This window comes from Scatophagus argus, chromosome 22 (genome assembly GCF_020382885.2).
Source record: "Scatophagus argus isolate fScaArg1 chromosome 22, fScaArg1.pri, whole genome shotgun sequence".
Lineage (NCBI taxonomy): Eukaryota > Metazoa > Chordata > Actinopteri > Scatophagidae > Scatophagus > Scatophagus argus.
The window spans coordinates 77,884-93,261 of record NC_058514.1 but is presented as its reverse complement, the minus strand read 5'-3'; the positions used below and the strand labels follow the sequence as shown (position 1 = coordinate 93,261).

The following is a 15,378-nucleotide window of genomic DNA, read 5'->3' as shown; positions in this document are numbered from 1 at the left end:
CAGTTAATGTCCACAGGCTTTTTGCAGAGCATTAATTAAACTGATTGTGTTTATTGTGCTCTTACATTTAAAGTGAATAAATATGTGACCCTTATGAAGCTGACAGCAGTTTATTTGTGCACATGCACGGGGGAGGGGAAGAAGGAACTAACATCCTGCTTACGGCCCCTGAAGCCTGGGGGCCCTTTCTGCGTCTCATCCTCAGAGGAACAGGTGGAGTAAATAAAGACACGGCTAAACATGATGTTAACTGAAGCTCTACAAATGAAGTGATGAAGCAAAATGAGAGACTCTGCAACTGAACTCACTCTCATGTCAAAACTCAATGTCATAATATGTAATTTTTTTTTTCAGCAAGTTTTATTTTGAAAGTCTACTGGACGTTGTTGCTAAAGTGACCACAGAGCTGACACCAGACAGGTCAGAAGAGCTTCAGTAGTATGAAGTATGTTGGGATGAACTTGGGGGAGAAGAAGATTGTAATGACCGTGATGAAGAGTGACTGAAGTCTGAGCTGTCAGTCACATGTCAGTGTTGTGCTGTCAGTTTGTTATGAAGTGTGAAAACCTGCATGAAGACACCTGCAGGCTTATTGTCTGTTTGTGTAAGAAGACAAACTGTTGGTGAGACAAACAACACAGGCTTTGTAAAAGGCAAATTTGTTGAGTGACTTTGACAGTTTGTGACAGCATATTCCCATAAAAACAAGCCTCCACCGGTTTTAATTCTCAGTTAGCGTCACTGGCTGCAGAGCAGTGCTGACCAGCTTCACTTGGGTCCACAGCGTCCGGCCTGACAGCATCATGTTCAGACTTTGCAGCAGAGCTCTGGTAAGTAACAAAGCTTGACTTATTTTCTGTGTGTCGACCACATCTGACGTTCAGTGACGAGATTCCATCATGTGGGAAAACAAATATTTCTGTATGATGTTTCTCATGTTTTTTTGAATATTTTGATTCTATATTTTAATTATTCCACTGGTTGACCAGACTGTCTCAGGGATCTGTCCACATTCTGCCACTTTGATTTGTTGTTTACAAAGGTTTTGTTTTAAGTTTGAACCAGTAACAAAACACTGAGCTTTTTTCCTTTTTTTACTCTATTAATAATAATAATCATAATAATAATTCAATTAATAGTTCAGTTTTTGTCTAAAAAAATTCCTTCTTTTAAATTTTTTTTCTTTGATATTTTTTAGTTTAAAATAGCTCTCTTTTCCCTTTTCTTTTTCATTTTTGGTTTAAATGAAAAACAACTGAACTGCAGACCCTTAGGACTGCAGGCTGTGTGTACTTCCTCTTTTTAAATGGTTCTTCTCCTGTTTGCAGTGACACATCTTAAAACACAGATTGACTGATATTCAAGATTTAGGAGATAAAACAACAGATCTTTGTTTTTTGTTTTTTGTTTTTTTTATATATGAACTCTTCGTTATCAATCAATCGTAACTGACTGAACCAGCTGTCATTTCTTGTTATTAAAATTCATTCTTTTGGCTTCCATGTTGTGTCTGTCAGGTTAAGATGGGGAAAATGAAGCACTTGGTGAAACCTGGATCAGTGACTATGGTCTCTGGCAGACACCTGAGCCAGTACATCGAGCTGCCCAGGCTGCCTGTCCCCCCTCTGCAGCAGACCTGTGAGCTCTACCTCAGTATACTGGAGCCCTTCGTGGAGGAAGATGAGCTGAGGAAAACCAAGGAGCTGGTGGAAGAGTTTCTGAAAGCAGGAGGGATCGGAGAGAGACTGCAGAGGGCCCTGGAGAGGAAAGCCTGCACCACTGAGAACTGGGTGAGCTCAGCAACTACACCAAGTCCAACTACACCAACCAAGAGGTGCTGACACATTAAGTGAGCCAATGGTGCTTCTGTGACCTCCTGATGTCCTGAAATAGAAACTCATTACGGACGCAACTGCTGAGCTTTAGACCCCATCCCCAACCCTCAGCTCTAGACACAGTTGAGAAAATAAATCAGGGTTTTTAAGATAAGATGAGACTTTATTGATCTCAGAGGGGAAATTTTGTTGTTACAGCAGCCAACATTTAGCAGGACAAGGCAGCGCAAAAGTGCTTATACATTACATATATATATATATAAAAGATAGATAAAAAGATAAAAATAGAGGGTTATATTAAAAGTACAAAAATATACAGTTGCGTAGAAGATGCATATAAACATCTGAAGTAAAGGGGGGTGGTGGATGAAGTTCTCTACACATCATGAATGTCATGAATATCATGAAAGATTAAAAGTTTAATTTAATGAATTAATTTGCATTTAGCTTTGTTTCCCATAAAAAATATTACAGTATTTAGGATCATTAATCCAAAAATCAAATGACGCCATTAATGGAAAATGAAAGACAAGCTCAGAGTTGGAGTTGGTGAAGATGCATACAGAGGTAACGATGTCTGATTAAACATTAGTACGATCACCATCAAGTTCAATAATCACATGTTCATTAATATTTATAACTTTGTGAGGTTCAGATATTCTTCTAGATCTTCAAAATGATCACTGGTGCAGTTTGGTTTTCTATTAGACCCCAAAGCAAATGGACTAAAAGGTTTGCTGTAATCCAGGTGGCAGACAGGTGAGGAGAGGAGAGCGGCTCAGGCCCGTCGGCTGGAAATAGTGAGACAGACAAACAGTGAGACAAAAGAGGCAGGAAGTAGTGGTTTGTAGACAGAAACACAAACAGCAGAACTCGTCAGAAAAATAATTCCAATATAACGAAGAGAGAGCAGCCACTGAAAGTTAGCACCAATCTGATGGAAGAGTCGGGATTGGTGCTGGGAATCAGGAAGCCACACCCACAACACACACACACACAGAGTTAGTCTTTCCTAATTAGCATAACTGAGCATGTCCTCTCCTAAGATCTTCTTCACAAATTCAAGTGATTTACTGCTGTCACATTGTTTTAATTAATTTATCTGTGTGTGTGTGTGTGTGTGTGTGTATTACTTACTATTTGTAGTTGACAGACAATTATGTGAAGTTTGAATACCTTAATGCCCGCAAACCCGTGGTGATTTTTTCCAACCCTGCATTGTTGCTTAACCCAGAAGACTATGGAGATAGGAAGCAGATAAGGTAAACACACACACATACACGTGCGCACACACACACACACACACAGGCTGAAATGTTTTGGTTTTTTTTGTTGCTCTGATGTGGACCAAAGTTTTCATCTGATTTGATCAAATTGTTCCATAATGATTGTTTTCATGTTTGTGGTTGGTGACACTTGGTTCTCCAAAAAACGCAGTCCTCGTTACTGACAGACAGCTCAACTGCAGTTCATCTCACATGGCTTATTGCTGTTAGGGCTGCTGACTTATTCAGACATATTCAGCTCGTCCGGTGGTTTCCTGCTGCTGGGGTCCTGGTTTGGTGAAGTGGCTTGAGTTTAGCTGTTATTTCGAGTTTTGGAGCTTGTTTGTGAAGTAGATTGCAGTCGGCTCAGAAAAGCAAGAAAACTGCGAGGACTCCACGGGGACTCCATTAGTTCGTTCCACCATGATCTATACACTCTTTTGACTGCTCCCATTAAGGGTTCCCACAGGGGACCATCTGCAGCTCATTCACTGTGTTGGCCAGAGAGCTGATGTTCACCAGACGTACTAACAGGAGCTCTGTTTGAGACTTTTCACACCTGGGCCAGTTCACACCTGCTCATAAATCCAGTTTCTGTTAGAGAGTTTGAATGTTTGTTTGACCCATGACGAAACGGTCACATCATCAGCATATGCTGACAAGCTAACTGGATTTAAACTTAATGAAACCTTGTTTGATCTTTTCTGAGCTGATTCAAGAGAGACTCAATGGATGAATGGATGTCTCCCCCTCAAAAGTCCTTAAGATATAACTATAATCAAAACCAGACACCAGACACCAAAGCCTTCAACTTTACACAAATCAATAAAAAAAAATTCCTCCCTGTATGAAATTCACACCAAATCACTAATCAGGGGAAGTCAGCATGTTATATAACGTCCTCTGTGGTAACAGTCTAAAAGCAGGCAAGATAGACCTCATCCATACGAGAGACTGAATGAGCAGAGAGCTCAGTCTCTTCTTTTAAATCCATATTAATCCATATAAAAGCACAGTACTGAGCGACTGGAGTTTCTTTTTAAATGATTAACCCTGTTTCCTCTGTTTAGGTGTGCCGCCATAGCCATAGCAGGTTTTTTGGATGTAATAACAATGTATTACAAGTGAGTACTGAACTTAAAAATGTTTTTATTGTCCCACTTTCCTCTTCGGTTTTATGGGTCATGACTTATTCTTACACACCTTGGTATCAACCAGAGCTAATCAATGCCAATCAGTTTGTTGTTTTCATCTTGAAACATGAAGCAGCTGATGAAGCAGTTAAATTACTGAAACAAAAAGGTTTCAGCTGCTGTTCTTATATGATCATTTTGGGTATTTTTCTTTTTTGATGTTTTTTGATGCCAGAGATATAAAATCAGTTCCCTCAAGATTATAAATTAGGCTTTATTTCAAACTTAAGTGTTTGTGTGTAGTGTACCACTTCAGCCATGGTCAGACAGTCTGTCTGGATTAGGATCAAGAGACTAGTCTTGGTCCAAATTTGGGACCAGCTCTACTTAATTAAAATTAGTACTAAACATCCAGGGAATACAGCAGTTTGAGGGACATCAGTGGTCAAAACTGACGGCATGTTTGGCAGGGGGACTCTGTATGACCACATGGGAGGGAGACCATTGTGCATGAAGCAGTTCGAGCAGATGATATCGTCCTGCCGGATCCCCGGTCTGAAGACAGACACATTGGTGTTCCATAGCAAGAGCTCCAGCCCCACCAAACACATCACTGTAGTACACAACTGTCAGGTGAGAGCACTTACATTATGATCAGAGTCTCCTCAACCTGACTCATTTAAAGAAGAACCAGGAGCAGTTAGCTCGTCTGTCTGGGCCCCACCACAAAGCCTGGTCTGTTTTTTCAGACCACCGTCCTTCTACAGGAATACCTCCTGTTCAGTTTATTTATACAAAGATGTGCACTTCAAAACCTTCGATGAACCACATTAGGACATAAATTATCAAGTGAAAACAGGTTAGTCCAGCAGATATTTGGCCATGTTATCCAGTTTATTCTTAATCCATTAATCTGGAAAATCAAATTTGCTTTCCTCTTTGCACTGATATTTTAAATTAAAGTTTTTGCCAAAATGAAGGAATATTTAAATACATTTAACCCCATTTAGAGGCTCATACTAACTGTTCACGTGAAGCCCTGGTCTCAGTGAGATTCCGTCAGTTTATTAATGGGATTAAATAACTTGGGCTGCTCCTGAGTGTCTTTGGTTGGGTATCCAGTCTTGCTTTCATGTGTGTCATCCTGTTAAATTTAGTTCTTTAAGCTGGATGTGTACCACAGTGATGGGACTATGCTGACAGTCGATCAGCTCTGTGTTCAGCTAGAGAAGATCCGCAACTCTTCTCTGCAGACCAACACAGAGCCTGTCGGCATCCTCACCACCCAGCAACGTGACGTCTGGGGCAAAATCTACAACAACCTCATCAAGGGTGAGCACCACTCAACTCTAATGCAAGTTAAACTAAGACACACGGCATAATACTGAATGAGAAAGTAGGAAAATAATATTTCCTGATAAAACAAGTCTGAAACCATAATGTGAAAATATTTAGAACTGGTCAGTTGAAGTGTGATTACACGACATACTGACATAAACAACATAATATTTTCTCATATTTTGATGTGTTTAGATAATGCCAACAAAGAGTCGCTGTTGGCTATCGAAAGCAGCCTTTTTACAATTTGTTTGGATGGAGTGATGTCCCCGGCTGAGGAGAGTCACAGTGCTCCTGTTCTTCAGATGCTGCATGGAGGGGGCAGCCAGTGGAGCAGTGGAAACCGCTGGTTTGACAAGGGGCTGCAGGTGATGACACACACACATGCACACGCACACATTAAAATTTGACCTGAGCTCCCATACTATTTTCCCCTCAAAGTGTTTAACTTCGTTTAACTTTCTTATAAAGCAGTGGATGATCAGTGAGGCCAGCTGTCTACTGTGGGTAGATGATCAATAATATGTGGGATATGTAGAGGAAACGGCAGAAAAATGGAAATGGTACAGCAGCAGCTTTTCTTTGTGGTCGTGGTATCCATTCACTTTAATCAGGGATCTTAAGGTAAAAGTCTGGCTCCTCGACTGTACTGACCAAGTAGTGCAGTAACCCATCAGAACAATGTGAGCACAGCAAACTCCTGTAGTGATAATGCGTGTCTGTTTTCAGATCATCGTTGCACAAGATGGGACCTGTGGTGTGAACTGCTCTCATGCAGCTGCTGATGGTATGATCCAGATGAGCATCACTGACTACACTGTAGAACAGATGTAAGTACATCAAAAATCAGTGAGCTTGTTGAGGTGATTCGAGTGCTTGTTTGTTCACATGACTCAGAAGTCATCAATGAGACCAATTTACTGCTGTTAGCTCGGCAGGTAGAAGTGTGTGATCACACAGGTGACGGCTCAAGAAAAAGAAAGTGACATATTTTGTCATTGGAGGGAACTCACTCCAACGAAATTCGTGCTCTGCATTTAACCCACCCAAGTGACGTGCACACACACAACAAACCCGGGGCAGTGGGCGACCGCGTGCAGCGCCCGGGGAGCAGTGGGGGTTAGGTACCTTGCTCAAGGGTACCTCAGCCATGGACACCGGTACGGGGAATCGAACCAGCGACCCACCGGTTACGGGTCCGATACCCTAACCGCTGATCCACGACTGCCCCGATGTGCCTCAATGTTACTGTATGGATCCTGGAGGTCTAACAGTATGTCGTCAGGTTTCCAATGCGCTCACTAAACATCAGCGTGTTATTGTTAGTATTACTGGTGTTCATATCAGTGGAGGGTTGAACTCAATGAGACGTATTTACAGATGAAACATCAGAGTCTGACAAACATTGTGGTGAATGAAGTGATGTCCTCTATTTTCATTGAGTGTTACTGCTGAGCTGGATTATTTTTAATCTTCTCACAGATATTCTTGAGATCCTTCTTTTAGTAAGATCATATCTTTGGTCTTCTAACTCTTGTTAGCTTGTTAGCTGGCTCAGTCACTAAAACTGATTTCCCTGCAGACTACACCCTACACCCTGCAGACCCTGCAGACCCTGCAAACATTAAAATTATCAGCCACATGTTCTTGAGAAATCATCAATATTTATCTTAGCACCTCTTTGCTGTAATTTCTCCTATTTCTCTGACTATTTGACAGAAATCATTTGTGACGACATTAAAGGCAGTGCAGTGAAGTAAACTTTATGTCATTATGGAGTATTGTGACTTCACAGCAATACAAAGGCCTGAATACTTTTCACAAGAACTGACAAAAGCTGGAAAATACGATTGACCACAGTTTTAAAAAAAAAAACTTTTCTCCTGTGCCAGCGTGAATCAATTTAATTCTAATCATCCATCCATCGATCCATCTTCTTCCGCTTCATCCGGGACCGGGTTGCGGGGGCAGCAGCTTGAGCAGGGATGCACCAAACTTCCCTCTCCCCAGACACTTTCTCCAGCTCTTCCGGGCAGACCCCTAGGCGTTCCAAGGCCAGCTGAGTGGCATAGTCTCTCCAGCGTGTCCTGGGTCTTCCTCGGGGCCTCCTCCCGGTGGGGCATGCCCGGAACACCTCCCCAGGAAGGCGTCCAGGGGACATCCGAAACAGATGCACGAGCCACCTCAACTGGCTCCTTTCGATGTGGAGGAGCAGCGGCTCTACTCCGAGCTCCTCCCCGGTGACAGAGCTCCTCACCCTATCCCTAACGGAGCGCCCCGTCACCCTGCGCAGGAAGCTCATTTCAGCCGCTTGTATCTGAGATTTCGTTCTTTCAGTCATGACCCAAAGTTCATGACCATAGGTGAGGGTAGGAACGTAGATTGACTGGTAAACTGAGACCTTCACCTTACGGCTCAGCTCCCTCTTTACCACGACGGACGATACAATGACCGCATTACTGCTGTCGCTGCACCAATTCGCCTGTCAATCTCATGCTCCCATTCTTCCCTCACTCATGAACAAGACCCAGAGATACTTAAACTCCTCCACTGGAGGGGGCTGACCACCGTTTTCCGATCGAGAACCTTGGCCTTGGATTTAGAGGTGCTGATTGTCATCCCAGCTTCTTCTCACTCAGCTGCAAACCTCCCCAGCGCATGCTGAAGGTCCTGTCCTGAAGAAGCCAACAGGACAACATCATCCGCAAAAAGCAGAGATGAAATCATATGGTTCCCAAACCAGACGCCTAGAAATCCTGTCCATAAAAATAATGAACAGGACCGATGACAAAGGGCAGCCCTGCCGGAGGCCAACATGCACTGGGCACAGGTCCGACTTACTGCCGACAATGCGGACCAGACTCCTGCTCCGGGAGTACAGAGACCGCACAGCCTTTAGCAAAGGACACCGGATCCCATACTCCCGGAGCACCTCCCACAGGATGCCGCAGGGAACACGGTCGAAGGCCTTCTCCAAGTCCACAAAACACATGTGGACCGGTTAGGCAAACTCCCATGAACCCTCAAGTACCCTGTGGAGGATATAGAGCTGGTCCAGCATTCCACGACCAGGATGAAAACCGCATTGTTCCTCTTGGATCCGAGGTTCGACTATCGACCGGATTCTCCTCTCCAGTACCCTGGCATAGACTTTCCCGGGGAGGCTGAGAAGTGTGATCCTTCTGTAATTGGAGCACACCTCCCGGTCCCGCTTCTTAAAAAGAGGGACCACCACCCCGGTCCACCAGTCCAAGGACACTGTCCCCGACTGCCACGCGATGCTGCAGAGTCGTGTCAACCAAGACAGCCCCACAACATCCAGAGCCTTAAGGTACCTAGGACGAATCTCATCCACTCTCGGTGCTCTGCTACTGAGGAGCTTCCCAACTACCTCAGTGATTTCGGCTTGGGTAATGAGTGGATCCGCCTCAGGGTCCTCAGCATCTGCTTCCATGACGGAAGATGCATCAGCCGGATTGAGGAGATCCTCGAAGTATTCCTTCCACCTTTTAACAATATCCCCAGTCGAAGTCAGCAGCTCCCCACTTTTACTGTAAACAGTATTAGCAGGGCACTGCTTCCCCCTCCTGAGGCACAGGATGGTTTGCCAGAATTTCCTTGAGGCCAACCAATAATCCTCCTCCATGGCCTCCCCAAACTCCTTCCAGAGCAGAGTTTTTGCTTCCACAACCGCTCGGGCTGCCACACGCTTGGCCCTCCGATACCCATCAGCTGCCTCGGGAGTTCTACAAGCCTTCTTCAGCTTGATCGCATCCCTTACTTCCGGTGTCCACCACCGGGTTCGGGGATTGCCGCCACAACAGGCACCAGAGACCTTACGACCACAGCTCCGAGCAGCAGCTTCCACAATGGAGGTGGAGAACATGGTCCACTCGGACTCAATGTCCCCAGCCTCCTTCGGGATCTGGTCAAAGTTCTCCCAGACGTGTGAGTTGAAAACTCCTCTGACGGAGGGTTCTGCAAGACGTTCCTAGCAGACCCTCACAGTGGGTCTGTCAAGTCTGTCCGGCTTCCTCCTCCCCCAGCGGATCCAACTCACCACCAGGTGGTGATCGGTGGACAGCTTTGCTCCTCTATTCACCCGATTGTCCAAAACATATGGCCGAAGGCCAGATGACACAACCACGAAGTTGATCATTGGGTGTCACACCTGTTTTGGACAAACTGTGACTGGCACAGAAGTCCAACAACAGAACACCACTCGGATTCAGATCGGGGAGGCCATTCCTCCCAATCACGTCCCTCCAGGTGTCACTGTCATCGCAGCACATTCCAGTACTCTTTCCAGGGACTCCAAGAAAGCCGGGTACTCTGCACTGCTGTTTGGCCCAAAGGCCGAGACAACAGTGAGAGGCCTATCCCCGACCCGAAGGCGTAGGGCAGGCATGTCAAACTGGTCCACAGGAGGGCCGGTGTGGCTGCAGGTTTTCTTTCCAACCAAGTAGCAGCACACCAGACTTGATTCATTTAATAAACTGATCTCCGTCTTCAGACAGTTGATTGGTCAAACGGTGTGCTCTTGGTTGGTTGGCACAAAAACGTGCAGCCACACCAGCCCTCCTGTGGACCAGTTTGACATATGTGGCGTAGGGAAACGACTCTCTTTTCACCAGGGAGAACTCCAACACGTGGCGGCTGAGCTGGGGGGCTATGAGCAAGCCTACACCAGCTTGCTACCTCACTCCATGGGTGACTCCAGAGTAGAAGAGAGTCCAGCCTCTCTACAGGAGTTGGGTTCCAGAGCCCAGGCTGTGTGTGGAAGTGAGCCCGACTATCTCTAGCCGGTACAGCTCAATTTCCCACACATGCTCAGGCTCTTTCCCCCCCAGTGAGGTGACATTCCATATCCCCATAGCCAGAGTTTTTGTCCAGGATTTGGGTTGCTGGGATCCCCATCCACAGCTGTCGCCCAAACCACGTTGCACCGGTCCCTTCTGAACCCTCTCATGGGTGGTGGGCCTACAGGAGAGCGGGCCCACGTCGCTTGTTCGGACTGTACCCGGCTGGGTCCCGTAGGCCACCAGATGCTCGCCTGCGAGCCCCAACTCCAGGCCTGGCTCCAGGGTGAGGCCCCGGTAATGCCAGTCTGGGCAATGTACACATCCTTATTGTTTTATCTTTCATCAGAGGCTTCTGAACCGCTCTTGGTCTGATCTGTCACCTAGAACCTGTTTGCCTTGGGAGACCCTACCAGGGGCATTAAGCCCCCGACAACGTAGCCCCTAAGATTATTCAGGTGCTCAAACCCCTCCACCACGTTAAGGTGGCGGTTCAAGGAGGGGTTCTTTATCCATCCATCCGTTTTATATACCGCTTATCCGTCAGGGTAGCAGGGGAGCTGGAGCCTATCCCAGCTAACTACGGGCGAGAGGCGGGGTACACCCTGGACATGCAAACATGCAAACTCCACATAGAAGGGCCCAGACCGGGATTCGAACCTGGAACCCTCTTGCTATGAGGCGACAGTGCTAACCACTGCACCACCGTGCCTCCACGGGGTTCTTCTTCAGCCCATTTATCATTTCTTTTGTCTTGTGTAAAAACAGGAGAAAACATCTGCAGATGCAAGCTCCCCCAGGGCCTCTGCCTCTGCCTCTGCCAGCACCCCAGAAGATCCACTTCAACCTCACTCCCGACATCAAAAAGGATATTGAGGAGGCCAAGCAGCACATGGACACGTAAGAGCAACTTTTATTTGGGATAAAGTTATGCAGACATCCAGTGGCCAGAAAAATAGAAACCCAAAAGAAGGTTCCCACATATTACTGTGTGAGCAGCTACATACAGCAGCACTTACTGACTGATGACTGACTGACAGCAGAGACTGCACACACCTGATAACCAGGAAGGGGTGTTACCACTGAATCACTCAGCAGCACCATGGATTTCACTCGGTGATGGTTTTCTTCTTTACATTCAGGGTCAACCCTTTAATATCATGCTTTCTACAAGATCTGCTGGGTGGTGCAGTCCTTACAGCTGGGTGGCACAGTTATTACAGTTGAGTGGTGCAGTGGGTGGTGCAGTTGTTCCATCTTTAGGAAGTGTGGGGCATCATATTTTGCAGAATAAAAACTATAAACCTGGCAGGTCTGAGACCTGCTGTTAACACAATCAGACCATCAAAGGCACCATCTCATTGTCCTGACGCTTGTCCCTTCCCCAACACAGATTGGCCCAAAACCTCGACCTGACTGTGACGGTATTTCACCAGTTTGGGAAAAGCGTCCTGAAGGCCCTCAGGATGAGCCCGGATGCTTTTGTGCAGATGGCTCTGCAGCTGGCCTACTACAGGTGGGGCTTTGAGGAATCGTTTAACTAGAGATGCTTTGTGTCACAACCTTTTGTGGAAAAGTTTTTTTGTACATGCTTATGCATGTCTTATGACCTTTATGATGTTTTTATTAACACCAATATAGTTTTATAAACACATCATAATGTTGATAAGACTCTTATCAGGATCTTGGCACCAATCAGCCAACGTCTGTCATGGGGACCTTAAAGCTTCAAAGCCTGGTCACTCAGTCAGACAGAAACAGAGGATCTTGGATTCCCTAACTGAGGTGAAATCGATTCAGTCGGTTTTCAAATGCATTCAGGCTCTGCTTTAAATTATGCTGTTTGTGATAAGGAAACAGAGTGCGGCATTCACAGGCCAGATACTGGACAAATTAATAAACAAATGATCTCAACTCAAAATGGAGTCATTAAAGCAGCTGCTGTGTGCAGAGCTGCATGATTTGTTTGAGGGCTCTGGATGATTGTTGAAAACATTTATCTGTTCTCGTTGGCCAGGATGCAGCTGCGGTGCTGTCCGGTGCTGGAGCCCACCACACTACGTCTGTTCAATATGGGCCGTTTGGCAGGGATGAATACGACCACGGGTGCCTCAGTGGCCTTTGTCAAGGCCTTTGATGACCCCACAAAACAGGTGAAGTCTTACATAATGTAGCTCCATGAGAAGAGATACTCACCCAAATCCTATCCTTTTTTAATAACTATAATATCTCTGAGAAGTCAGCTTTCCATTCACTTGGAAGCTGACTTTAGTTTAATAAATAGAGATCTTTTACTTTTACTTTACGGTATTTGGCACATCTGCTCATTAAGTTATTTTGTATAAGCCTGAAAAATGTGTTGACATCAGATCAGGCATTAGCAGCTGAGTTTTAACATTCCTGTCTTCTTTCTGTTTGCACAGAGCTCAGAGAAGGTTGAGTTGTTGGAGGAAGCTATAAAAGCACACAGACGGTATAGTATGATGGTGAGTATAACTCAGCTTAGTCCAGCTTACTGTCAGAGCAGAGAGGGACTTTACTGCCCCACCTCAGTGAGTGTTCTTGACTCATCTCTGTGAGCTGAACCGCTTCCTTCTCTGGAGTTTGTTTCATGTAAGACTTGTTTTGTGCCCAGCTGAAAGTTAAAGGTAGTCTGTGATGTTTTTGATCAGTGGTGATCAGTTGTGCTATGGAGCAACAATGTGTACACGTGTTCACGTGTGGTTTGTTAATGTGCATGAGGCTGCATATGAGCACGTAAGCAGATAATGCAACACAGCAATTGTGAATAACTAAACGTAACTGCAAAGAGTGCAGGTCTCAGCAGGAAAATTTTGCTCTGCAAATGTTTCATGAGAAAGAAAAACCCATGGAACACATTTGTTTGCGCTTAAGATCACACAGTGAGTTTTTGTGGGGAAAAATGATGTCACACTGAGCCATAACTGAACTGTGTCCATCTCAACAGGGGATCAGTGGGCAGTCTGTAGAAACACATCTCTTTGGTCTGGAGTTGCAAGCTGTTGAGGAAAATATCCCCATGCCTGATATCTTCACAGACACCTCCTACATTAAAGCCTTTGACTACAAAATCTGGACAAGTCAGGTAAGAGCCATGCTGTGACTGCAACCAGAAATACCTCAAAACAGAGAGACACTCCAACTTCACACTGTGGAAGACACGAAGCAAAATAAAGTGGTTAAATGTCATATTTATCTCAGTGTACCCTAGAGCAAAAAGTCACATATTCAACTGTGTGTGTTTGGGGGGGGGGGCTCAGGAGCCTCTCACACTGATGATGAGCCACCTGAGAGCCTCAGTCTCACCTCTCAGGCAGTGAATGCTGAGTATTCAGGCTTCAGACTTTCTCACTCCTTCGGTCTTGCGTGGCGTTGATCTGCTCTCCTTAGTTTAGTCTCGGAACTTACAGACTGAATCCTTTGTCTGTCACACTTAGCATCATGACATGTGCTCAACAGTCTAATGAGAAAGTTTCAGGTATAACAGATGAAAGCAAGTAACATGTTGTTATAACTAAAAGTTCCTTTCAAATCAAATAATTTGCTACGAGAAGGAAAATGTCATGTTAACATGACAAGGATCCGGTTAAAACAAGAAACTTCTCACGTTCTAACACAGTAACAACTGTGTGCTGTTGAAAATGATTGACTTCATATCACAGAAGCTCATATCAGATGCATCAGTGCTGCAGTAGCTAACCTCTGCTCTCTGCTCTCTGCTCTGGTTCACAAGGTGACGTCCCAGACCGGATGTCTGCCCTTTCTGGGCCCTGAAGAGCCCGGTATATTCAACGTGTGCTACGGTATTAAGAATAATCACATCGACTTCATAGTGTCCCATTTTGAAGCTTCTGAGACGAGCAGAGAAAACAAAGCAGCACCTCTGGTCCGAGCTGTGGAGGAAGCGCTGCTGGATATGAAGACCCTGCTGGAACAAACTCTGAGAACCAAACTGGAAATGAATGCACACTTAAAGCAATAGTTTGATATTTCGTGTTGAGAGTTGGATGAAAACATTTTCATGTCTGTTCTTTGAATGTAAAGCTACCATAATTTAACTTAAAGACTGGAAACAGGCAGCGTCCCGAGGTGATGACACCAGCCTGGGAGCAGCAGGCTGGAAGGTGAAGGCAGGACGTCAGTGTCAGACACAAAGTCCACCCGTTAATCAGGCACATGTGGAAACAGTCACATGTTCCGTCCAATCACAGTGCATGTAACAGCTTAACAAACCAGCTTAGTAATTCGTGTTAAATGTGCAGCATGTGTTCATATTCATTCAGAAGTTGTGTATTGTTGTTGTGATAAAAGCTTCAAATGTTGCTGTGAGCCCTAACTGACTGACTGATTCAAAGAGAACATCAGTTCAATAAATGGCTGGAACACCCTGCAGTGAGCAGGGTGTTCCAGCAGAATCTGCTTTATCAACCAGGAATGTGAAGGCATCCAAGAAACTTGACTCTGTTCAGGACAAAAGGCTGAAAAAAGGGTAAAGGGAAAATAAAGGATCCATGGAAGTAAACAAAACAACAGTCAGAGTGTAACTGGATCACACGTGTCTCTGATTAGCCACTGCATAACAACACACATGATGTCAGTTATCTGTCAGATCAGGTTTTGCATTTTTTCCAAATATTTTTGATTGTATGTCATATTTTTATTTCCTTTGTAGACCTCACACACAGACACTCTCTCACACGCACACAACCATACCCACCTCATCACCTGTATGCTTCTGTTCATTAAAAGTCATATTATACCACTGGCCTATCAGGAACCTCTCTTTTACATCTGCTAACCTAAACCAGAGAAACATACAAAGTTCCCTGCCTTTCTTACAGCAGCCCAAAGAGGTCCCAGGAGTGCCGTCCCAGGACACCAGGTACTAGAGACCCCGACAGCCCACCGCAACTAGCGCCCTCTGGAGGATCTGCAAACCCGATGGCTGCTGAGATTTCTTTTTCCGTCACTATGTATTTTATAAATT

At 45.2% G+C, this 15,378-nt stretch overlaps 1 protein-coding gene across 3 annotated transcripts; it reads left to right on the top strand.

Annotated features, from left to right (window-relative positions):
• The first annotated feature begins 71 nt into the window (after positions 1-71).
• Positions 72-14,913, top strand: LOC124053867 (carnitine O-acetyltransferase-like). Of its 3 annotated transcripts, XM_046379433.1 has the most exons (17): positions 72-213; positions 355-420; positions 547-623; positions 733-830; positions 1,518-1,790; positions 2,982-3,097; positions 4,171-4,224; positions 4,704-4,866; positions 5,391-5,565; positions 5,767-5,939; positions 6,301-6,401; positions 11,139-11,270; positions 11,764-11,886; positions 12,388-12,523; positions 12,794-12,856; positions 13,339-13,476; positions 14,125-14,913. In XM_046379433.1, exons 3-17 carry the CDS (start codon positions 572-574, stop codon positions 14,371-14,373), a joined length of 2,046 nt encoding a protein of 681 aa, XP_046235389.1. In that variant the 5' UTR covers positions 72-213; positions 355-420; positions 547-571; the 3' UTR covers positions 14,374-14,913. The 3 variants fall into 3 exon arrangements, with proteins under 3 accessions (XP_046235389.1, XP_046235388.1, XP_046235390.1); XM_046379432.1 differs by lacking the exons at positions 72-213; positions 355-420 and having other exon boundaries at positions 484-623; XM_046379434.1 differs by lacking the exons at positions 72-213; positions 355-420; positions 2,982-3,097; positions 4,704-4,866 and having other exon boundaries at positions 484-623.
• The last annotated feature ends 465 nt before the right edge of the window (positions 14,914-15,378 follow it).